At 37.4% G+C, this 25,228-nt stretch overlaps 3 protein-coding genes across 3 annotated transcripts; 1 reads left to right on the top strand and 2 right to left on the bottom strand.

Annotated features, from left to right (window-relative positions):
* Positions 1 to 7,976: 7,976 nt before the first annotated feature.
* On the bottom strand, positions 7,977 to 8,489 carry LOC113351965. Its single transcript, XM_026595858.1, has one exon. The coding sequence runs from the start codon at positions 8,487 to 8,489 to the stop codon at positions 7,977 to 7,979; it is 513 nt and encodes a 170-aa protein (XP_026451643.1).
* Positions 8,490 to 13,045: 4,556 nt separating this feature from the next.
* LOC113351964 lies at positions 13,046 to 15,071 on the top strand. Its single transcript, XM_026595857.1, has 5 exons — positions 13,046 to 13,321; positions 13,427 to 13,480; positions 13,548 to 13,859; positions 13,941 to 14,085; positions 14,783 to 15,071. Exons 1-5 carry the CDS (start codon positions 13,046 to 13,048, stop codon positions 14,941 to 14,943), a joined length of 948 nt encoding a protein of 315 aa, XP_026451642.1. The 3' UTR covers positions 14,944 to 15,071.
* Positions 15,072 to 18,342: 3,271 nt separating this feature from the next.
* LOC113351963 lies at positions 18,343 to 22,089 on the bottom strand. The gene is made up of 5 exons (XM_026595856.1): positions 19,859 to 22,089; positions 19,716 to 19,743; positions 19,416 to 19,609; positions 19,218 to 19,311; positions 18,343 to 19,113 (listed from the first exon to the last, which is right to left on the bottom strand). The coding sequence occupies exons 1-5, from the start codon at positions 22,087 to 22,089 to the stop codon at positions 18,343 to 18,345; spliced, it is 3,318 nt and encodes a 1,105-aa protein (XP_026451641.1).
* Positions 22,090 to 25,228: the final 3,139 nt, after the last annotated feature.

The raw sequence follows: 25,228 nt of genomic DNA, 5'->3' as shown, positions 1-25,228 counted from the left end.
TCCATCAAAATCTCAAAGATCATATCACCAAGAAAATCGTGAAAACAAAACAACCCGAAAATCCGTCCTTCAACCACTTCCTGCTCGCCTAAATTAGTATTGTCAGTTTTAGTTTCCTATTCTTCATCATCCTCCCAATATTTGTCCAAAACCCACCAACGTGGGGGACTTACTCGACTACCACTTTTTATTAAGTACAGTACTTTTTATGAAGGTTTGATATCAAAACTCATATATAAATTAAATGATAAATTAGTTTTGATCGCAAGTCACGCCTCTTAACTACCCGATTCATAGTTACTTGTAACTCTTATTGTGCATGGTTTAGACTGTGTATGGTAAAAATGGGAATGGAAGAAGCAATAAAATGAATTCAACGAGACAATTCTCGAGATGGACAGCCAAATGAGAATAATACATAATGTTTTTTTTCCTATTTTTTTATTTTATTTTTTAGAACAGTCAACTTGTCATCAGGCAAGTGCAAACATAGGGTCTTACACAAATATCTTTATGAAGCATGAAAGCCTCTAACATATCATCCTGGTTCTCGTGGAAGTATGTCATAGCTAGTAATCTAAGTTTTGGCACTTAAATTTGCCTTGATGGATTACGATTGAAAATTAAAGAGTACTTAAAAGGAAGTTCGGCCTAAACCATTGTTAAACTAGCTTTAAGTTTCAGTAGTAACTTGGAACGTTTGTTTTGCTACTACCATATGATGCATTTGGAAGATACATATGTTTTTGCAGTTTTTGTCCTCTCAAACATACAACTTTGACGGCCTCCAAAAGCTATTAATTAGACACGATAAAATGCTCACACCCTCTACTCCTTATTCCGATATGGATATTGATGTTCAAAGAAATGTTACTCGTAAAAAAACTTGGAAGAGGCTGACAACATTGTAGTTGCAGGAAATCCCACAACTATAGCCTAATGATAATCTATAAATTAATTCTAAGAAACCATGATGAAATACTCAAGATCTTTTATTAAAACTTAGATCAAATACAAAGAAGCTATGAGAAAACCTTAACTTGGGAAGCAAATAACTTTATCTCTCCTAAATATCTTATCTCATCTCACCCAAAAAATCTCTCTTCTCTACAAAGGCCTTTGGCTCCTTTTATAAGAGTTTACATAGTGGAGGACAACTAATAAAACCCCTATTTTCGGATCTGGAGTGCGTCAACTTCGCTTTGACTTTAATATTGCCGCGCGGATTCTTTACTGCTGCGTTGATCTTCACACTCCAACTGTGATTTGGTGATGTCATCTAGCTCGTCATCCAGGATACATTGTACGCGTCCATTTTCGGTAGAGATTATTTCGCGTATCTAACGAGTGTGCGGTATTTTGCACCCACATTTTTCCTCTTCTCATATCGTTCTTTCGAGAGGAAGAGCGGTATGAGAAACCCTAGTATGTTATTTCACCGCATCAACTCATCTTTTCGTATTCCTTTTTACTGACATCTTTCCGGAATTTCGGCATGGTAGCCTACACGTGTCAACTTACCATCTGACACGTCCCTAAATGGATCTGATAACCGCTCCTTCATATCCGTTTCTAATCAACGCATTTATGAGAGGAGATATCTCGGGAGAAGGGGAAAGATCCTTTATATAACCCAACACGCTTTTCCTTCTCTTTCTTCTACTTTCTTTCTTCTTTGCAACTTTCATCATCTCTAGCTGTTCTTCTGCTTCTGTCAAAACTTAGATTCATCACCATTTTCTACTTCGCATTCTCTTTCTGTCATTCTTATCATTCTTTTTCCTTTACTTTCCCCATCTTCGAACTCTGTTCTTCATCATCAATATCTTGATCATCCTGATCTTGATTGATTTGATCATCTTGATTAAATTTTCATCATCCTGTATTGCCATTCTTAAAATGGCTCCTAAACCCGGCTGGAAGAACGTCAAAGAGTTTAAAAGGCTGGAAATAGAGCTTAAACTTATAGGTATTACTCTTAAAGTTCCTCAAGATTCTACCCCTACTACGGCAATTGGACCCGAATGGTTCGCTCTTGATCAATGGGATAATCAAAGAGTCATTGTTTCGCTTGGACAAATTGTTGCTGGTCTTCCCATTCCTCTTTATAATTCTCAAATTCCTTTTTTTTATGAACTCCTCTGTCATAAAAAATTCGCACGCGGTATATTTCAGTTAAGTGGCGATTGCATCAGGATAATGGTAGAGTACGCTCGTCGTGTGGCTGGATTGGGGTCTTCTTACCCAAAGTATGTAACAAAGCCAATTATTCTAGAAGAGTATACTGTGGAGAATTTCTTCAAAAACTACACGGTTGTCATCGTGAAGAATGAATTATACCATTGGGGTGTTCGCTTGAAGAGGGCGGACGGTATCGCGGAGAATGATAAGATCATGCGGGATGTTGATTTTCACAACCCTTCCAACGATTCTGCGCGTAGCTCAAAGGATCTTCATTGGGTGGAGTATCTTGTTGTTCTAGAGGGACCTTACATCACTGGTAGGGCTGCTGATGGGCCAGTTCTTTCTCTTCCTGAGGAGCTTGCCACTTATAAGCCTTTGGAGTTCAACTGGCCAGAGGAAAAAGATGTGGTATGCTGCTTTTAACTTTTTCTTTCTATTTATTTTCTTTCTTTTGCTTTTCGTTTTTCTTATTACCTCCTTTCATCATAGATTGTGCAGCAGAAGAAGAAGGCTAAGAAGAGCGCGTCGAAGGCGTCAAATACGCGCATTAATGAAGTAAGAAATACTTTCTTTTAACTTTAACAATATTGTTGCCTCTGTTTCTTATCTCTCATTGTGCGTGTAGGTGGAGACTGAAGATGCTGAGGGTTCTAACAATGGTGCTTCTCTTTCTCTGGGTGGTGATGTTCTTCTAAAGGCTAAAGGCAAGGATAAAAAGACCGTATCTAAATCTTCTTCTCAGAATCCTTCTAAGAAGCAGAGAGCATCTTCTCCTTCTCCTTTGAACTCTTGTTCTCACGATGACGCTTTGCTTCTTCCTGACAATTCTGCGTCCACGTCTTCAATGAGTGATTTATCTAGCATCTTTTCTGACTCACTATCTGGTATTAGTAATGCCGCACTGGGTCGTGCATGCGATGCTGTTGTTAAGATATGTGACGCTCCTTCCTTAATCCATGACTCTCTTCGTGGTGTTTCCTCTGCCTTGACTCCGAGTTTCCAATTTGCACTTGGATCTTTGGTTAGTTTCCTTTTCATGCGTTAACCTTTATTATGATTCTGTGTCTTTTATTCATTTTAACGCTTATTCCTTGTCGATACAGAACGCTCGCATGTCTTATGCGGTCACTAATGAACTGTATCGAAAGATTCATGCTTTGGAAGCGGAGAATACTAAGCTCAGAGACGATCTTTCTTCTAGTTCTAGACGGGTGGTAGAGATTTGTAACAGGAACAATCATCTAATTGGTATGTACTCTGATCTTCTTCTCATTCTAATGCTTCCGCGTCATTTTTCTCCCTTTTTTAATTGTTCGTGTTTGCAGAGATTTACAATTTAACAGATGAAGTCATTAGTTACCCTGTTGAGGAAGAAATCCTTCTAGATCACCTTAATGCTTATTTGAATAACACTTCAAATGATGGATTAGAGAACATTAGTCTGGAAAAGCTCCGTTCAAAATATGAAATTCTTAAATTTGAACATGGGTCCATGCAATCTGTGAATAACAATTTTAAGCGCCGTCTCCATGAGAATAAGGATGAGATTAAGAGACTAGAGGCGAGAAAGAACAAACTCATTACTGAAAAGGATCAGGTGGTTCTTAAGGGTGCTAAGGATTTGAAGGAATTCCATGAGGTTCAACTCCAAATTCAGATGAAGAGAGATCAGGCTATAAGTGAAAAGGACGCCCTGCTTTCCCGTGAGAATGTGATTCGCTCTCGTGTACTCATAGAGAATGATGATGAGTTTGAATGGGCTTCTAGGGTTATTGATAAAGCTAGGGCGGGTTTGGCCTCGAATGTTAGTTTAGATTATGATCATGCTGAATTGGTTAAATCTATTATTTCTGAAAAAGAAGGTTGCTTATGATTCTTCTTTAATTATTTCTTCTTTATGCTATACTTTTAGTTTTTCCCTTGCGCGTCATTAATACTCCTGTCCTTCTTTATATAATCCGAGAAGAGTCAGCTCAAGAAAATTGAGGATTTGAAGTCGAGGCTTTCTGCTAGGGATTTTAAGTACCGCAGACTGAAGAAGAAATTGATAGTCTCTGTCTCCAATCTTAATAAAGATGCTCTTATTCTTCGCGACTCATGCGTTAAGAAGAATGCAGAGGAGATTTGTACTGCGTATAACATTCCCTTACCATATTTCACGCCTTCTGAAGTTTCTCCGAATGAGGAGGACATAGAGATATCTGATAGCGAAGCTGAATACGAGGAATATGAAGTCACCGATAAAGAGGACAATGATTCGGAGACCGAGGAAAAATCAGGGAAACACTCTTCTGAAGATGTTGAATGTGATTTAGGTGGGAGATAGTCGCATTTTTCGAAGACTCTTTTCGCTTTTCTTTCTTTTTCCCTGCTTGTAAAGTCCTCATCTTCTCTTTGTATTGTGTTCTCCTTCTTCGCCCTTTGTACGCTGGTTGTTCCCAAGCTTTTGATACTTGAATGTATATTCTTTTTCTTCAATGTATATTCCTTTTCTGCCTTTAATCTTGCGTATTTTAATCCTGCAGTTTGTCATTAGTCGAAAGCAAAGCATTTCTCCAATAGTAATAACGTATAACATATGCATTTGTGTAATAACGTATAACATATGTGTTGGTAATAATGTATAACATATGCATGAGTCCATCATATATGGGCGGGTAACATTCCTTTATTTGTTTGTATTCCCATTCTTACCTCTGTTAGCCGTCACAAGATGATTGGGCTATGCATTTGTGAGTTAATGTTCGCAGGTATCTTCATGTCAACGATATTATTAATTTAGTGTCATACCTGAATATCTTCTCTTTTTACTTTACCTCTTGATTTGTCTTATTTTTATGCCTCATCTATCTCTTGCACTGTTATTTTCGCGTCTATTCATTTTTCTATTCCTTTACTTCATTTTATATATGTGCGTTAACTTTACTTTTTTGTTCCATACTATTTTCTTTGATGTTGCACAACCTATTCTTTGAACTTCTTTCCTGCAAAATAATGTTAGTTACATTTTTATAAGTTTGTTTCTGTTTCTCATGAGGTTTTATTGAGCCTCCCTAACTAGAGGTCTTATTGTGACTCCTTCTTATCTTCGCCCTAGGGTATTCTTTTTGGTTTTGCGGAAAAATCGCAGGCGGTCACTACCCTTTCAAGTAGTAACCCATTTATTTTGCCTTATCATCTTTCGAATTTTTACCTCTGCAGGATGCATTGATGCATCAATATGACAAGTCTTATTCCTCCCGTGAGTAAAAGTCTCGTGATATTGACGTCTTTGACACAATTCAGCTCCCTAATGGAGGGTACCATCCCTATATTCCCCCTGACTTCCCTTTCAAGGAAGCTTACCCCTACCGGGTTAGGGTGGGCTCTTGCCATCCAGTGATGCCAACAATCAGTTGTATTCGTATTCTCTTATCCCTCCGCTGATATGGCTTACGGTTACGAGACCACACCCTAAGTGGGGTTTCTTGAGGATCGAGTGTATCATAGTCAGGACTTGCCAAGAATGGCCAGGTACGCTCCAGACACCCCAGGCACTCTTGACTCAACCGTGTACCTCGACGTCCTGATCGAGTTTCTACACTCCTTAGGAGAGAGCTTCGTACATTAGCTTTTCGACTAAGGCGTCTCTGCTGGATAGGCTTTCGTTTCACCCCAAATCTCGATGACTCAGGTTCCAGTGTCGGTGTAGCTTTCACCTGATCCATGCTAACTAGGTTTTCCCCAATTATCACGCGCGTTAGGTCTTATTATTGCCTCTTTCTGTTATGCGAACTAGGGTGCACGCCAAAATTGGAGGCATAGCCTCCCTAGTTAGAGGTTTTAACTTCTATTGCCTTTTATTGAGGTCTTATTATAAGGTCTTATTTTTACATTTTTCTTCTACTTTTATCTTCTATGAATGTCTAATATATATAAAGAAGAAGGATTTTCCATTTTCATTCATACACTTGATTAGTACAATTCTGGTGTCTTCTTTCTTCGTTCATTCGCCTACATAATAACTACTTGTTGTAAAAACCTTATATCTGAGATGAATTATTCGCTTCCTTCAATCTTTGCGCTTCATTAGGTTCACATACAGACTATTTCTTCTGTTGTGTTAAGATTGCCACATGAACTGTACTTATTCAAATATACTTGGTTCGCGTACATTCCATTTCCAATAACTTTCTTAACGACGTACGGTCCATCCCATGCATTCTTTAATTTTCCACTCCCATTCTTCTTTTAGGGAAGTGTTTGTCTCAATACTAGCTGTCCTATTTGGAATTCGTCCTTTTTGACGCACTTGTAATGGTCATCTTCTGGTGCTGAGGTTATCGCCTTAGTAGAAATCTCGTTCATTTCTTCATCCCTGCACATGGAACCTTTCCCATTTTCAGCCTTGTTTACAACATCAACCATTAATCTTTCACCTCTCTTGCCTTCTTGTATCTCCCTTTTCCAATTTCCTATCTTATTTGCACGTTCTTCACTTCTGTCGACATCAATTTCATTACAGGTTTTTGCCTCATTGGTGTATCCTATTATTACTCAAACGCCTTGAGGTAAGAGAAATTTGATACATTGATGAAAGGTTAAAGCCACTCCCAGAATGCTGTGTAACCATGGCCTGCCTATCAAGGTATTGTATGGAGATTCTATATCAACCACGCAGAATACTACTTCTGTGGTTATGTTCTTGAGAGGAATCCGCATTGTTATTTCTCCTTTCAGCTTATTGGCCGATCCATTGAAACCATAAATATTGTAAGTCGAAGGGATGAGGTCGTCATCTCTGCCGCCCATAGTCTTGTAAGTATGGTAAAACAATATGTCGACTAAGCTGCCGGGGTCTATCAATATCCTGTTTATTACCCATGCGTGTGCGTCATTATCTTCCTCTTCTTCAGTCCTTATTTTTGGGATAATCTCCAGTTTAACAACTAACGGACTTTCATGCAATTCTCCGCCTCCTGGTACTTCTTCCGCATTAAAGGAGATAGGTTGCTTCAGCCAATATTTCAGTGGTGATATCTTTTCCAAGTTGAGTATCTCTTTTCCATAATCTTCTGTTGCATAAACTCGACTTAGAACATTGTCGTGGAAGTCTTCTACGCTTTTGAATGAGTGTATGATTGAGTTGAAGTATAAGTTCTTTGTGTTCGCTCCTACTTCAATCAAATATGTTTTCTTTGCTGTTTCCATTCCTGGTGCCTGCCCTTCTGGTGGTGGTGGTAGATTATGTTGTTGTGCGACTAGAAAGTGGTTTAATTTTCCTTGAGCGATCATTCTTAGTATAATTTTCTGCACATTCGATAGTTATTGGTGCTATGACCATGAAAGTGGTGATAAGCATAGAACTCTCGGCTTCTTTTTCCTGGTGGTGGTTCATGACCCATGTTTGGTGGCGTCGGAATGTCTTCCATTAAGATTACCGCCTCCCAAATTTTGTCTATTGCGGTATTTAGATGCAGCATTTTTATTTCTTCGCAAACTGTTCTACTTCCTCCTGGGCCTTGATTATAGTATCGCTTTTGCCCTCCATAACCATCTCCTTGGTTATCAAGCCTTTGAATCTTGTTATTACCTGCATGGTTATTGTATTGTCTTTCTCTATATTCTCTTTCATATATTTCCTGATCTCTACTGCTCATGGCTACTTGATTTTGCTTATCTTCCATTACCATCTTTTCTTGACTCCCTTGGGATGTGCTTACAACTGCATTTGTTGTCTTTGTAAGTAGGCTTGCATTTGCTTCTTTTGCATTTGTAACCGCAACTGGGTAAGATTCCATTTCTCTTTGCTTTTATTCAAGAGCGATGTACTCTTCTTGGTACTCGCGCAGCTCTGTCATTGTTATGGTATCTTTTATCCTGAATATTTGTGTATACAACAAAGCTATTGTAAAAAGTGCGTTAATGAAAGCTAGTATGAGATTCCTTTCATCTACTCTTCCAGGCATTTCACTACACATGGTCCTCCAACGTGTGGTTAAGTTGCGCAAGCCCTCATTGATTCTTCTCCGTAGGCTGAATACCTTCTCTATTCCTGGTCGTAACATGTTGTTACTGATGTATGCTCCTAAAAATATGCTTTGTAGATGATTGAATGATCTGATTGTTCCCATTGGAAATCCCTCGAACCATTGTAAAGCTTCCCCTGTTAAACTCGTAGGAAAATACTTGCATAAGACTGCATCATTATCCTCCCATTGCAACAGAGATATGATGTACGCCTTTATATGCTGCACTGCACATGTAGTTCCATCAAAAATATTAGTAAGTACAGGTAAAGTGCATTTAGTTGGTACTCCTGCCATTTGTATCTGCCTTGCGAACGGTGTTTTTACTGCTTCTTCTATTGCTTCATCTAATTATCGCCTTCCTCCATCTCTCTGTGTTGTCATCATCGCTCTTACTTCTACCAATTCTCTTAAGATTGTTTCATTCATGGTTTGATTTGCATCTTGTTGCATAGGTTTTTTCAACCTTGCTTGCCTTACTCTGTTGTCATGCCTATTTTGACGCATCGCCTCTTGTAGTTATCGTTCTTCCGCTTTTTCTCTTCTCCTCCTTCGTCTGTCCCTTTCATTCCTTTCATTTCTTGCATTGATCTGTGCGTCATTATGTCTTTCATCTTCTTCTGGGCGGTTGTATTGATTTCGCAACATTTATCTACCTTGTAATATTATTCTCCCCCGCTCTTCATCAGTTTTATCTCCCTGATCATAATGCATATGGTTATGTTCATCTTGTTGCTCATGTCGACTGCCCCTGTGATTTCCTTGTAGGCGATAATTTTCGCCTTGTTGTGCGTATCGATCATCGATTGGTGGTTGTTCTATGCGATTATGACCGCGCTCCTCCTGTATATTATCGCCTACATGAAAATTCTCAACAATGTTATTATTTAAAGGCTGCTCTTGTCTAATACCTCTGCGGCTAGATCGGCTACGCCGTGACGTGCTCATGCTTGTCCTTGACCTTGAGCTTTCACTTGTTGTCCTTGAAGTTGTTCGTGATCTTTGCTCTTGCAACCTGATATTCTCTTCTCTTAGCTAGCTCATCGTTATAACGCGTTAAGTTCGCGCGTGCTTCTTCTTGTCTCCTCCTTTCTGCGACTAATCTTTGTCGGAGCTCCTCTATTGTCATGTTCTCTTCGTTTTCTCCTACTAGTCCTTCTTCTCCAGTTCTTTGTTCATTTTCCTCCACCGTATTTGTATCTGTAGTATGAACACTTACCTCGTCATAGTTGCGGATGTTATTCTCCTCCTGTTCGCGTTGGATCTGAGATTGGACTTGTTTTCCTCGATTGTTCCTTTCTCCCATCCTTGATGATTAAGCAACTTCACCTCTTCTTCTTCCTGCGATTCTTCTACTCCTCCTATTTGTTATCACTTGTTCTGCTGCAGATGCTTGCCTCACCATATGTTGTTCCTGAAACAATATCTTCTCTTGACAAAGGAAAAAATACTCTTCTAGGAACCGAAAATGTTATTAATGAAAATTATTTTTCTGAGATGAAAACTTGTGGTTACGTTTTACAGACCTAAATTTCTAAAACTCTCAAAGATGAATGATAAGACGATTAAAAACGATGAATATTTTGAAGCGTATTTTTGAAAGAATTTTACCAACATGGTATATCATCCAAGCTGTTTTCTAGCGCCAAAATGTAGTTGCAGGAAATCCCACAACTACACCCTAATGATAATCTATGAATTATTCTAAGAAACCATGATGAAATATTCAAAATCTTTTATTAAAACTTGGATCAAATACAAAGAAGCTATGAGAAAACCCTAATTTGGGAAGCAAATAACTTTCTCTCTCCTAAATATATTATCTCAGCTCACCCAAAAAATCTTTCTTCTCTACAAAGACCTTTGACTCCTTTTATAGGAGTTTACATAGTGGAGGACAGCTAATAAAGCCCCTATTTTCGGATCTGGAACGCATCAACTTCGCTTTAACTTTAATATTGCCGCACGGATTCTTTACTTGCGTTGATCTTCAGACTCCAGCAGTGATTTGGTGATGTCATCTAGCTCGTCGTCCAGGATATGTTATACGCGTTCATTTTCTCTTAACAGTAAAGAGATTATTTCGCATATCTAACGAGGGTGCGGTATTTTGCACCCACAAACATATATATATATATAAATTTTAAAAATTTATCTTGAAACTCACCGTGTAGGGATTCTAATAGCTTTTCTCCTTGGCTACAAGATGATTCCTTGAGATAACAAGGGCTTAAGATCCTTATATCGGCTGAGAACAAACCTAGGTACGAAACCATAGCTGAAGACTTTGCTCCATAATTTAACGTCTCAATTATTCGGGTCGTTCTGTAATCGTCATAGGGCCGTCGCTTTGAGCCAAAAATGCTATTGTAATGGAAATTAGAATGAGGAACTGAAAGCAAAGTCAATAATGGAAGCAACTTGCGTACAGACCCAAAATTTCCCGCTTTCACATTTAGCAATTGAAAGAGATGCCTACAACTTTTTTTTTTCTTTTTTTCCTCGGCAAAGATTATAATATTGAAGAACACACAAGCCATGTGCCAACTAAAGAAGAGCAAAATGCTCAAAGTGTCAACAGTTATAAAAGGAGAAGGACAAGGAATCTTGTACACCAGCTATGGACTGCGGAGAAGTGAGAGTTAACGTACCGGAGATGAACTAAAGAAACTTGCAGTTGTTTTAAATATAATTTACCACCGCTCGGCAGCACAAAATATTATGAAAACAAAAATGTGGATAGGCACAATGGTATAATTGGCTAGACCGATAAAGTATCCTTAACTAAAAAACTAAAACAGATCAACGCAGAAGGTGTAACATCATCAAGTGCACGTACCCAACTGTTATAAAACTCATGAAATTAGTCAGAAGCAGTGAGAATATTCCTTCAGGATATTTCTCAAATAGATGCGACTGTGAGCACAGGTAATCAGAATATTCATGACACCACTATCCACGTCAGTATTCCGTGCAAATCAACAGTACTCTAATCACTACCACTCTACCAGGTAGATTACCTGTATCGTGTATGCACATCAAGTGATATCATAAGTACTATTGGTTGCATTAACTAATCACAGAAGATAAAAATTAGTCAGAAAGACGTGCTTGAGTTGCATAAGTACTCTAACTTCCACAAAGAACGATTAACAATGCATATTATTGGCAATTTTTCAAAATGATAATAGAAAATGATTTTAATTAAATACGTTGAGAGAAATCAAGTATATCGGCCATAGTTCTGAATCTTGTGATCTTTGACGTAGTTTTATTATTATCTTGCAACGTTGAACACGGTGAAGGGCCTGTGCACTAGAGATTGGCCAAACATCCTAGCCTCTGAGTGAGGATTAGACAACTGCGAAGAACATACCAAATGAGCCATCAGAAGAAAATATATGTAACTCAAAACTCAAAAATGAAAAAGGGAGGATCATAGGCATTGGATTCTTAAGCTGTGAAAAGTATTTAAGAGTTAATTTTTTTTTCCGTTAAACAAGATTCTCATTGTGTCCTACACTAACAAAAAGTTGACGCATTTTGTAGTTGCAGGAAAACCTACAACCACACACCCATATTTCTAGACTATCACTCAAGTAATCATAATGAATTCTTTATTAACTTTCAAAGATTATAATTGGATATATTGACCTTACAATGATTTTACAATGACCTTACTTGTTCTCCAAATAAATTTTCTCTCTTCTAGTTTTTTGTCTAATACTCACTAAAAAATCTCTCCATTCGTGATGACTTCCTTCCTTTATATAGTGATTCCTCATAATGGATGACATCTAAGAGATCCACTATTTTCGAAATCATTGTGCGATACATTCGCTCATTTACAATCACTCACTATCGCACAGAATATACCTCGCATAGAACATCACACTTTACTCGTGATTACGCTGACATCATCCAATACGTCACTTCAATTTTGACATGTGCGATAGTCCTCGCTTACATCAGATAATCCTTACTTCGCATACTTATTGATATGTGCGATATTCCACTCCTACATTTTGCCTCTTCTCATTTCGCTTACATTGTGAAATGAGCGATATGAGAAATTTCCATCCTATAATATCGCATGTGTATATCTTTTCGTATTCTATCTTGCCGACATTCCTCCGGAATTCCAGTTTTCCTTAATTACGCGTGTATTTTTAACCACTTATTATTTGACACGTCCTTTTAACCACCTGTTTTTATCCATTCATTCCTCGCATTAATGAAATCTTGAAAAATGGGACTAATTTTTCCTTATATATCTTCTTTGGTCTTCTTCTTTCTTCTTTCTACTTTCTTGTTTCATCTTCTCTGCTACTGCTTTCTCTGATCAAAGCTAAATTCATTTCATCAAACAACTTACTTTTTTTTTTTTTTTATATATCCATCTCCATTCCCATTCTAAAAATGGCTCCTGCTGGCAAGAAGATGGAGACATGATTCAACAGGTTGAAGAATGAATTCCATTCGAGAGGTTACTCACTTTTTCTTCCCCCATCATCTGACTATTGATCCAAACTCAGTCTTGATTTGATCAATTCCGATCAATGGAACAATAAAAAAATTATTGTTTCATTGGGACAACTTTCTATTCTTCCAATTCCCTTGTTCAACCCCGAAATACCCTTATTTTATGAAATTCTTGCTGTTGATCGATTCGCACGGGGAATATTCCAACTAAGTAGTGATGCGATCAGAATAGCATTGAATATTCTCGTCGCGCAGATGGTTTAGGGACTTCTTACACTTATGAGGTGCGAAAAGAATCGCATCGTGCTAAAGTTATCGATTCTTCCAAATACACTCTTGATAATTTCTTCAACAACTACTATGTTGCAATTATGAAGATTAATTTAACTAAATGGGTCGTTCGCTTAAGAAGAAAAGATGGTATTGCTGAAGATGATAAGATTATGCGAGATGTTGATTGGAATGACAAATCTAACAGTTCTGCTCGCAGATCTAATGACTCAAGCTGGCTTAATTGCCCTGTCATTCTAGAAGGTCCTTATATTTCTGGTAAAGATGAGGATGGTTCTGATATTCCTCTTCCTGAAAAGTTTTCTTCTTACCAACCTTGGAAGTTTGTACTTTCCGAAGCCGAGACAAAGAAAATGGTATGGGGGCTTCGCATAAATGTTCTCAATCTCGCATAATTTCTTCCAATTTCTTATAGTCGTATAAATGTTCTCAATTTCGCATAATAATCCCACTTTTTGCAGGATGCTAAGAGGGCCAATACTTCACACAATGCATCAGCTTCGCAGAATAATAAAGTAAGAAACATTCTTTTTGATTTTAACAATGTTGTTCCCTCTGTTTCTTATCTTGATTATTCGCTAGGTGAAATCTTCATCAAAAACCACATCTACAATAGATGAACTCTCTAGGAAGCGTAAAAGATATGATTCTTCTTCAAGTTTGGAGTCTAGTGAGGATGATATCCTTTCTTCTGATGATTCAGTTCCTTCTTCTTTGAGAGAATTGTCTAATCTTTTTGCTGGAGATCTTTTGACTGCTGTTGATAATGAAGAATTAAATATTTCCTTTAGAATGGTCTCTAAAATATGCGATGCTCCTACTTTAGATGATCCATCTCTTCGTGGAGCTGCCTCTGCGATGAATCCAAACCTCCAATTCACAATCGGCTCTTTGGTAATATTTTCAACTTTACCATTTGTTTTATCTTTAATCTTGCTTTATTCATAACCGTAATACTTTCTTTCGTTTTCGCAGGGAGCCCGTTTATCTTATGTAATCTCCTCGGACTACCACAGGAAACTTATTAAGCTTGAGAAAGAAAATGCTAAGCTTAAAGCTGAAAATTCGACCAATTCTGATTTGATTCGCAGAGCCCGAGAAAGAAATGATGAACTCATTGGTATGTAGCCTTTATTTTACTTGTTCTTCTAATTTTATCCGATAATTCACATTTCTTATTTTGCTATATTCGCAGACCTGTATAACCTTTCGGATGAGGCTGCCAATCTCCCTGATGATGAAACCCTTTTAGAACACCTTAATTCTTCTTTAAATAATTATCCCAACCAAGGATCTGAAAATATGAGTTTGGAATAATTAAGATTGAAATATGATTCTCTTAGAAAAAGCCATAGATCTTTATTGACCACTTTTAATAACTTTAAACATCGCCTTCATGAGAGCCAAGAACAAATTCAAGTCTTGGAAACAAAGAAGAATAAAATTATTGTGAGAAAGATGAGATCACTCTTAAGGGTGTGAAAGCACTATAAAAATTCCAAGAATATGTTGTTGAGGTTCAAAAAGAACGTGATTTAGCTTTGAGCGAAAAGAACATACTTGTCGAAGAAAGAAATTTAATTCGCTCTCGCCTTCTCATAGAAAGCGAAGCTGAATTTAGTTGGGCTGCTAGGGTTCTGAATGATGCTAGAAAGGACTTAGCCATAAACGTGAGTCTTCAAGTTGAACATTCCGCATTGGTTAAAGACATTGTTTTCAATTATGAAGGAAAAATATTGCTCTTTTAATACTTATCTTTTCGCTAAGAATAACACATTTTTTTTATGTATTCTAACTTGCTTATTCATATTCCGCAGACAAAGAGAAGGATCATCTTCAGAAGATTGAAGAATTAGAAAAAGATTTATCTGCTCGCAACTCTAAGTATCAGCAATTGAAGAAGAACTTCATCATCATGGTTTCAAAAAATAGTAATGATGCTAATCGTGCTCGCGAAGCTGCTGTTAAGAAAGTCTGAGTTGAGAATAACATCCCTCTTACAAAGTATAAATTTCCACAAATCCCTAATAATGAACATATTTCTGATATTTCAGATAGTGAAGGAGAAGATGAAGAATCTGAAGAAGAACTAAATGGTTCTGAGGCTGAGCAAGATGAAGAAAATGAAGATTAATCATTTTTACTTGTTGTAAATTCTTTGCCTTCTGAATATTTTCATGTATCCTTAAAAACATGCACTTTTTGAGCATTAATTTTCACTCCTTTAATATAAATTCCTTTTGTTCACATCCACACCCAAAATATCATTCTCTCGCATGAATATGAGTCTATCAAATGGGGAAAATAACATTCCCTTTGCATTCCCATTCTTGCCTCTCTTAATTGATACATCTTGATAGACTTAGTATTATTAATTCTATTTTATAGTTCTTCATGCATTTGGTGCGAATGCGTTCGCAGTGTTTGTTTTTCCCTGTGAATTCCTGCAAAACAAAATTAGTTTTAAAATTTTATATTTCTCGCGAGGTCTTATTTTGCCTTCCTATGTAAAGGTCTTATCTTGCCTCAATTCTGTGCGATGAGATCGCAGGAGGTCTTTACACTGTAATGTATCGACCCATTGACCCCATCTTATCTTTTTCTCGTATTATTTCCTCTTCAGGTTTTATCGCATAAATATGATAAGTCTTAATACTCCATTGATTAAAAAGTCTTATGACATTTACGTCTTTTGACACAATTCAACTCCCTAATGGAGGGTGCCGTCCTTATCTTCCCCCTGATTTCCCCTTCAAGGAAGCTTACCTCTACCATGTTAAGGTTATGGCTCTTCCCATCTGGTTAATTCAGCAACCAGTTGATTTCGTAGTATCACATTCCAACACCGATTAGGTTTATGGTTGCGAGACCACACCCTAAGTGGGGTATCTTCGGACCGAGTGCATCATAGTCAGGACTTGTCAAGAGTGGCAAGGTACGCTCCAGACGTCCCGGGCACTCTTGACTCAACCATGTACCTCGGCGCCCTGATCGAGTTTCTGCACTCCTTAGGAGATACTTTCTCACCTTAGTCTCTCAATCTAAGATTATTATCTTAGACTGAAAATTTAAGGTACCTCTCCCAGATGGGAATTTTCGTTTGTTCTCACCCAAAATCTCCATGACTCAAGTTCCAGGGTCGGTATAGCTTTCCCTTGAGTCATGCTTTCTAGGTTCTCCGACTATGACGTGCGATAGGTCTTACTTTTTTGCCTCATGCATGTATGCGAACTAGGTTGCACGCCACATTCGAATTCCTAGCCAATCTGATTAAAATCACTTCTGGTGCCTTTTATTAAGGTCTTATTATAAAGATTTTAATTTTTCTTTTCTCTACATGGTATCACTTCATGAAACTAGAATTTGTCATTCCATTTCCAAATTTTGAGTTTATATAACTCTAGTACATAGATTTCTTATGAACTTGTTTCTCATAAAGAAAGACATATGCATTCTCCTTATTACTCATTTATCCCCTTCATTTTTTGTATCTTTTAAGCTCGCAGATACTGTTCAGAATACTATTTCCCATACCCCTTTCAATCTTCTCTGTGCGGTAACTATTGCACCCTTTATTTTTGTCTTGAGAACACAACTTCTGCCTCTGCATTTTTCCTCCTTCAGTAGAAGTAATATTTCTGGTTCGTTTAATATCATTATCCGCAGAAAACCCTGTTTCAGTACTCTGTTTTTCTGTTTGTCCAACTCTCAACTATACTGTATCCACCATTAACCTCTCAGCTCTTTGACTATCTGCATCATGTTTTTTCCACTTTCTTCGCTTACTCTCTCTTTCTTCGCACTTGTCAATGTCAATTTCTTGACAATTTCTACTTTCAATTGTGTCTCCTCTTATAATACCAACACCCTGAGGTAAAGGAAATTTTATGCACTGATGAAATGTTGAGGCCACACCCAAGATACTATGCATCCATGGTCTTCCAATTAGAGCATTATAGGGCGATTCGACATCTACAACACAGAACACAATATATGTAGGCATATGCTGAAGAAGAATCACTACAAAAAATCCTAGCAAATGCCACTAAAATCTCGCAACTATTAGTTGCCAAATGATATCGAAAAAAGTCAAAGGAAACTAGTAGTTCCTATATACTTCCGCAACAATCTGCACACAACTACCGTTTTTATTAGAATCTGAATTCTTTAGCAACAATTATATGCCAACTACATGAAATATACTAGTAGCCTGATGCTTTGGGAACTAGGCTAAGGCAACTCTTAGTTCCTATATAGTTTGACAACACGTCAATCGCAACTATAGGTTTCATTAGTTTCCAAACTCTTCAGTAACAAAGATATGCCAACTACATATAATGCACTAGTTTCCAAACTCTTCGGAAACTAAGCTTGCACAATTAACCTATTGCATAGTTGCTTAAGACTTCGGAAACTAAACCAGCAACTGTGATTGCCAAAGGTTTGAGCACCCAAATACACCAACTAGATTATGTTAATTGTTAATGTTAAAACACCTGTTAACATTTAAATTAAAAGTTTGAGGCTCTTTGCAGTTATGTTTCTCATTCTTTTGTAAATAGCTTGCTTTAAAAAAAAAAATAGCTGGATGTTTTCTGCTCTTGTTTTGAATATTTTAATTCGGATGACAAGAAATCACCTACAGTATTACTTGTTGGAACCAAAGTTAGATTAAATAAAATACAAGGGGAAGGGTAAGGGTAAGAGTATCCTCTGAAATTTCATTGAGTCTTCATTAATTAAATAAGAATTTGATAAATTATAAATACTTGTTCTTGATTTACTATCTCACTCATTCTTAATCAGTCTTTTTGAAAACATTAAATTGTGATTTTAAGTCAAGGAATTTGAACAACTAATCTTCCTTAACTGTTAAGATGGCAGTCACTGTTAGGCATGAAAAAAGTTCTCACAGTGAAATGTGTAACTTAATTAGATCCTTACAAGACTCCGGTTAGATTATCATTCATGGAAATGGTTCAAGAAAATGAATGTCTTGAAACACTCTTAAAGTTTACAAAAGATTAAAAGTGGGAATCGTGAAAGAGAAGTTTACAAGATTAAAAATATGAACTGTCATGTCTTCCCAAATTGCCAAGTACCCTATGTCAAAGTAGTTTCATAACTCAACTTTCGCAGGGAAAAAAATTCTACTTCTAACAGGTGATAGCCTCGCAACACCCCACCCCAATAAGAGAAACATAGAAACCCGTCCATTTTGCAAGGCATTTGCAGTCGATAACTGGACAAGTCCTACAACATATAGATAACTCAGTAACTAACTCATCATAGATTAAACTTAAATTCAAAATAATCCAAGCATCACAAAGGGGAAAACTTTTATTAGATCAATAAGATGAAATGATACTCACCACTATTAAAATTCCATATCATCGCGGTTGTTATTATCATCAAATTCATACTCATCCTCATCATCAGAGGTGTAAACGGCATCCGTGTCATTTTCCTCTTCATCTTCTTGGCTTCGACAAGCTACTGCTGCTGCAGCACGACTGATAGTTTCTGGGGGAACGTCGTTCCTATCCCAAACAAAACTGTCACTGCGATCCTGATGTGGCTCTCCTCTAAGATCTTTTATCGAATAGCTTGAATGCCATTCTTGATATGCCTCACTAGAAGTCGAGCTTTCTGTTTCAGTCTCCCCATCCGAATCTATTTCTGGAATATTGAAAGACCGACGAGGTTGCGTTTTTATAACCACTTCATTTTGTTTATTATATACATCATTGATATAGAAAACCTGTTGTGCTTGAGATGCTAAAATAAACGGTTCATTCACATAATATCTTCTATTCATATGGACACTAGTAAATCCAAACTCATCTGTTCCTGCAATCGGTCTCCAATCGCATTTGAAAAGAAGAACTCGGAGTTGACCCACATACCGTGCCTCGATAATATTATTCACAACTCCATAAAAATCATTTTCATCTTCAGCTACACCTTCGTCTTCCCGAGGGACACACAGTCCACTATTCTGTGACTTTCGTCGACTCTCCCACTCTCTTGTATGAAATCTAAACCCATTGATAATGTAGCCATTGTAACTCAAACATTCTTTAGCAGGACCTTGACTCAACGAATATAGTTCATCACTCACCTGACCTTTTTTATGCAATTGGTATATCTATTCATACATGCATAGAGATGTTTATCAATGACGAAAAAAACGAAGTGAAAGTCATTAAAATCGCAAAAGAAATTGTGTTACAATGATATATCGGTACTTACTTTAGTTGCAAACCAATCAGGAAACTCTTTGATGTGTCTTCTATTAACGTCGGCGTCTCTTAAGCCACGGCTTTGCAGCTCACTTTTGTGTTCCCTGCAGGTGCAGCGCTTAACATAGTTAACCACAACACTGCTAAAATATTACTAGATCTTGAACAAGTTAATGGCTATAAAAACACAAATAAATAGCACGCGCACTCCTCATATGGCTGCACTTCTTTGGTATTCAGCAAAGCATAAAGTTGGATTTGTTTCATCTCTGACTCCGTAAGCTGTCCCCAAGTTTCAGCTCCAACGGGCCTACCGGATTGTTTGAAAACTATTAATCGATCATCAGGTTGTGGCGCCTCATCATCCTCATTCCTTTCAAGTTTATTAAATTTTGTACAACACTATTCAAGTAACGCGTACAAAAAGTGATACATTCATCTATAAGGTATGCTTCAGCCATCGATCCTTCGGGGCAAGCTTTATTCCGCACATAAGACTTCAACTTACGCAGATACCTAAAGTAATTACAGTAAGACTTCAAAGGATGCAAAAATAGTGATTGTATAAAAAAAATTACAAAAAGAAATATTCACCCAAGTCGTCAATGTAATTAGACAAATGTTGCACATAAAATAAATGAATACCCTTACCTCTCGATCGGATACATCCACCGATACTGAACTGGACCTGCATCCTTTGCTTGTTGTGTTAGATGAATGGGCAAATGCATCATCACAACAAAAAAAGATGGGGGGAATATTCTTTCCAACTTGCACAAAGTAATTGCGATACTATCTTGTAGTTTATCCAGATCCTCTATCTTGAGAACCCGTGTACACAACACTTTAAAAAACATACATAACTCACTCAGTGCTTCCAATATATCCCCATCCAAGTGTCCACGTAAGGCAATAGGAAATAAATATTCCATTAATACATGATAGTCATGACTTTTCAGACCCATAATCTTTCGATCCTTAACGTTCACACACCGAGAAATATTTGATGAGTATCCATCGGGAACCTTAATATCCTTCAAAGTTCTACAAAAAGATTCCTTCTCTTTGGGCGACATGACAAAAGAAGCTGTTGGCACCACTATTTTATCTCCCTCTTGTCTCAAATGTAACTCCGGCCGTAATCCCCAGTCCATCAGATCCAACCGGGCCTTAAGATTGTCTTTCGTTTTCCCTTCTACATTCATCACTGTGCCCAATACAGTTTCACAAATATTCTTCTCAACGTGCATCACATCGACATTATGAAAACATATAATTGAGCTTAAGTACGGCAACTCATGAAATATGCTCTTTTTTTTCCAGTTGTGTTCAAAAGTAACTAGTGTTATTTCTGTCAGACCAGTCTGTTTGGCGTTCTTACCAAACTGAACTTGTCGAAAATGAGCCAGCTGTTGAGCAATTTCATCCCCATTCATCAGATGTGGTGGTTCTCGAAGTTCTTTCTCTCCATCAAAGGCTGACTTCTGGTGGCGCCAATGATGACCAGCAGGCAAGTATCGACGATGATGCATGTAACAATACTTGCCCCCATTGCTCAGTCGTTCTGAACATCGGTCAGGCCCACAGCACGGACAAGCAAATTCCCCTTTGGTGCTCCACCCGGAAAGCATAGCTAGTGCAGGGAAATCACTGATGGTGCCAAGTAATGCTGCACGACATTTAAAATTCTCTTTCTTTGAAATATCGTAAGTTTCAACACCTTCATCCCACAATTCCTTCAATTCCTCTATGAGTGGTTGCAAATACACATCGATGTCGTTTCCTGGGGATTTGGGTCCAGGAATTATCATAGACAAGATAAAATTTTCCTCTTTCATACACAACCACGGTGGTAAGTTATAACTGATGAGAACAACTGGCCATGTACTATGTGGATGCAACATATTCCCAAACGGATTCATCCCATCAGTTGCTAATGCAAGTCTTACATTGCGAGGATCAGCTGCAAACTCTGGGTGCTTCTTATCAAAGGTCTTCCATGTCTCTGCATCAACTGGATGCCTCAAAACTCCATCTTTGGGACGTCTTTTGGCATGATATCGCATATAAGAAGCGGTCTTTGAAGACATAAATAACCTCTGAAGTCTTGGCTTTAATGGGAAGTACCGCAATTGCTTTACTGGAATGTTTTTACCTCTTGGTGTTCTTCTGATTGATTCGTTATCCACATTCAATTCAGTAGTTTTCCATCTTGAAGCATGACATACCGGGCAAGAAGTTTTATCTGCATTCTCTTTCCAGAACAAAACACAATCATTCTCGCAAGCATCGATCAAAATGTAGCCAAGCCCCAAGCCCTTGATTGTTGTTCTAGCATCATAAAAATTCTTTGGTAGTTTGGCATCCGGAAAGGCTTTGGTCAAGAGACTCAACAACGCATCAAACCCCTTGATGTTCAATCCACCGAGGGACTTGACATGAAGCAAGTGCACAATGAAGGATAATCTTGAAAACTTTTCACAGCCAGGATATAGTGACACCTGCGCATCGTTCAGCAACTTGTAAAAATTGGAGGCGTCATAGTTCATTTCTTGCAGCAAATCAGACATTTCTTCATCGTCGTCCTGCACCACATTTCCAGTATTGGTTGTTTCCCTCACCTGGTCTTCCCCTTCTCCATGGTATACCCAATCGACATATCCCGGCATAAAGCCATTCCACAGAATATGTCCGTGCACTACAGACACAAGCTCTCTCTTATTGTTATTGCAATCCTTACAAGGACAAAATATTTTCTGGTCGGGCTCTAAATCCCAGCTCGCATAGTCTATGAAATTTCGAACTCCTGCTTTGAATGCATCGTGGTCTCTTGGAAGTCCTATCCAGCTCTTGTCAATAATTGTGAAGTCTTGGAAATCCATCATATGAACATAAAGAGTAAACAGAAGACAATCTATGAGAGTCCGTAAAAGGAGGTGCAGAACAACTATGGATTAGAGAAACAAAATTTCTGCGAAACAAGAAGAGATCTTAGATTAAAGTCAAACCAACAAACAGATAATATGAATCTATAGTATCCAAATTAAAATTTTTAGCAACCTATGCAAGTCAAATTAGTGAGAAAAATAGGCATAAGTTAAGGATTGGAGCGCAATTACCAGAAATTCGTCACATCAAAGCCCTTTCCAGCTCCGTTGGAAACCTGGTAGTAGACAAACAAAAAGAGCACAGATCAGTAAAATCAAGAAGGAAAAGTGACTCTTTTAACTAAATTGAAAAGAGGGGGGGATTGATATGAGACTATGAGAGTTATCTCTAAACTCTGAATCCATTTTATAGTTATAGAGAGTCTTGAGGGAGTTAGATTTTAAAATCTTCAACAATAACATAAATCTGAACCAAAATCACAACCCACACCCAGAAATCAACCACCAGAGGGTTCTATTCAACAATTGATTAAAAATAAAACCATTACCGAAATCGAAATCATAGTTATAAGAAAAAATTACAGAAGACAGTTACCTTTTGCCCTAACTTTTGATGGAATCCATTGATTTTCAAGTTTCAACAACTTCTTCATCCAATCGAAGTCAATGAAGAAAAAAAGAGAAATCTCGAAGTCAATGAAGAAGAAAAGAGAAATCCCTGTGAAATTGAAGAAAGAAGATGGTGAACCGAAGGAAGTAGTTGTTGAGAGAAATATCAACGAGGTGACTGGGGTATATGATGAAGATGAGAAAGAAAGATCGGGACTGAGTAATCTATGTTTCGCCCAGCGTATTATTTGGTGTAGCTGGACTATAAGATAGGAGTACCTCACTGCCATAGATGGAAGCCACCTATCACCATCAAAGAGATCTGATGACCAAATCTTGAGACCCGAGATCTTATGGTGAAAACCACGTGCCCCACACACAAAAAATGGGCGCGTGCACTATACGTTCGCCTGGTGTGGGGCGTGGACTATGCCACCGCCTGGTGTGGGTCGGGACCAAGGTAGTTAATCTCGGATTCCGGTTTATCTCGGTCCCGAGCGAGACACTGGTACAACGTTGTCTCGGGGAGATTTCGTTTTCAAATTTCGATGTAATTTCGGTTCCAAAAAACTTCCAATAATTTCCGTTAATTTCAGTTAATATTCAATAATTTCCGTTAATATTCGATAATTTCCGATATTTACTTAGGAGAGACGTAATCAAATGGCTAAAGAGTAAACCTAAAGGGTATTAGGTATCGAAAATTTCCGAAAATTTTATGATATAGTTATACACTAACGGTATCGGATATTAACCTAACGGATCTCCCTTTACCGGTATCGTTATGTTAATAAACGGATATCCGTTACGTTAAGGTTATTGGATATCGGATAGCCGTTATATCGGATATTAACCTAACGGAATCCGGATGTTCGGAAACGGATACCGGATATCGAATATCCATTGACAGCCCTATTCCTCATCATCAACACCAAATGATAATTTTAGGTCAAGAAATTCAAACACAACAACAAGCAATAATACCAGTGAGTGAATTAATCTGTTTAATTTTTGTACTTGAGATTAATCCACTCAATTTTAAAAATATATATATATATATATTCCGGCCGAAATTCCGACCGAAAAACGCGTTTCCGGCCGAAATTTTCGCAAAGATTTCGTCCGGCCGAAATTAACAAAATCTTGTCTTCTTGGACCGAAATCCGGAACTTCGCCGAAATTTCGGCCGAGATGGCCGAAATCGACTACATAGGTCGGGACTATACGTTCGCCTGGTGGTTGAGCGTGGACTATACCGACTATATTTGGGTTCAGTCTTGGTCCTAGACCAAATATACTTTGGGTTTAGTCGCCCACTGCGGACGCTTTAAGGATATACCTATTTGATTCACGGGTGAGATTTCGAGTTACAATAAAAGTCTGGTAAAAATGAAGATTTTTCGTTCAATAATTGCAAATATTATGGTTTCTAATGCGAATTTTGGATCACTTGATGAATTTTGATATATTATGGTATCATATCCAAACATTCAAAAATAAATGAAGATGGTGGATATATTAGGTGAAATTTGATGCACTTAAGGGAAAATTCAAAAGAATCCGAGTGAAATTCAGCAAAATCGAGCGATATTGGGCTATATTGATGAATACCAAAGAAATTGAAGAAATACAAGTCACGTAGGATAGAATTGACTAAAATCGATGAGGTTCAAACTCTCAGACTTGTGAAGATTAAATTAATTAAAGGTTTAATAAAATTATATACAGAATTATTAACAATGCATGCGAGAGGTAACCAAGACACTAGATTCCACTATTATGCAAAATTGAATGATAAATATTTCAAAACTCTATTCAATTCTTAAGTCCTCTTTTATCTTTAAGACAAATAACTTTGTACCTGCTAACGCAAAAGGCAAACTGATTTTGTAGGTGATGGAAGATTGTTTCTTAGCCATCTGCAGATTGAAAAGATAGAATTGAACAACGGGGTTAGACGAAGAAAATGATTTATTGATTAATAAAACCAATATCTTATTTTGCTGAGGAAAAAAAACTCACTGGAGATTAAAAAAAAGCCCTAATTCAAAAATCCATAAAGATGTAGAAAACAAGAAAAGGAAGAAGAAGATTTACATAGATTTCTAATAATCCTAACTCTGAAATGGGTGGATATCCAAAGAAACCAATAAAATTTGAGTGTAATTTAGTTAGGCGTCTTTATAATGGGTTGAAATATTCACCCAACTCAAGAATTCTTTAGATCTCAATGGATATGCTTAGATATTTACATAAATCGATTCCAAGGAAAGATTATACGACTCTATATAATCTATTTAATCTCACTATATGTACATAAAAATTTACATAAGTAAATTTAAAAAAAGAACTATGAAACTATATTATTGAAATATCTATCATATAATTTGAAAAATAAAGAGATTACCTAACTATATTTCTTTCTGTTTTTTTTATCCTCTCATCCTAGTATATGTTTTTCCCTTAACCTCACTTAAAAAAACTAAAAATGAGAAATAAAGGACGCTAACTCGACATTATTTTT

Source organism: Papaver somniferum, chromosome 2, assembly GCF_003573695.1.
Source record: "Papaver somniferum cultivar HN1 chromosome 2, ASM357369v1, whole genome shotgun sequence".
In the NCBI taxonomy this organism is placed as follows: Eukaryota; Viridiplantae; Streptophyta; class Magnoliopsida; order Ranunculales; family Papaveraceae; genus Papaver; species Papaver somniferum.
Note: the sequence above shows the minus strand (reverse complement) of the source record. Positions and strands in the feature narration are given on the sequence as shown.

Bases quoted from the DNA above. Each gene is read 5' to 3' on its own strand.
- LOC113351963 (XM_026595856.1), bottom strand. From the start codon at position 22,089: ATGGATTTCCAAGACTTCACAATTATTGACAAGAGCTGGATAGGACTT. The intron at 19,610-19,715 runs GTAAGTTGAAGT...TTACTTGAATAG, and splicing joins TAATTACTTTAGGTATCTGC to TGTTGTACAAAATTTAATAA. The intron at 19,312-19,415 runs GTGCGCGTGCTA...CTGCACCTGCAG, and splicing joins GAAGTGCAGCCATATGAGGA to GGAACACAAAAGTGAGCTGC.
- LOC113351965 (XM_026595858.1), bottom strand. From the start codon at position 8,489: ATGGCAGGAGTACCAACTAAATGCACTTTACCTGTACTTACTAATATT.
- LOC113351964 (XM_026595857.1), top strand. From the start codon at position 13,046: ATGAAGATTAATTTAACTAAATGGGTCGTTCGCTTAAGAAGAAAAGAT. The intron at 13,322-13,426 runs GTATGGGGGCTT...CACTTTTTGCAG, and splicing joins AAGCCGAGACAAAGAAAATG to GATGCTAAGAGGGCCAATAC. The intron at 13,481-13,547 runs GTAAGAAACATT...ATTATTCGCTAG, and splicing joins CAGCTTCGCAGAATAATAAA to GTGAAATCTTCATCAAAAAC.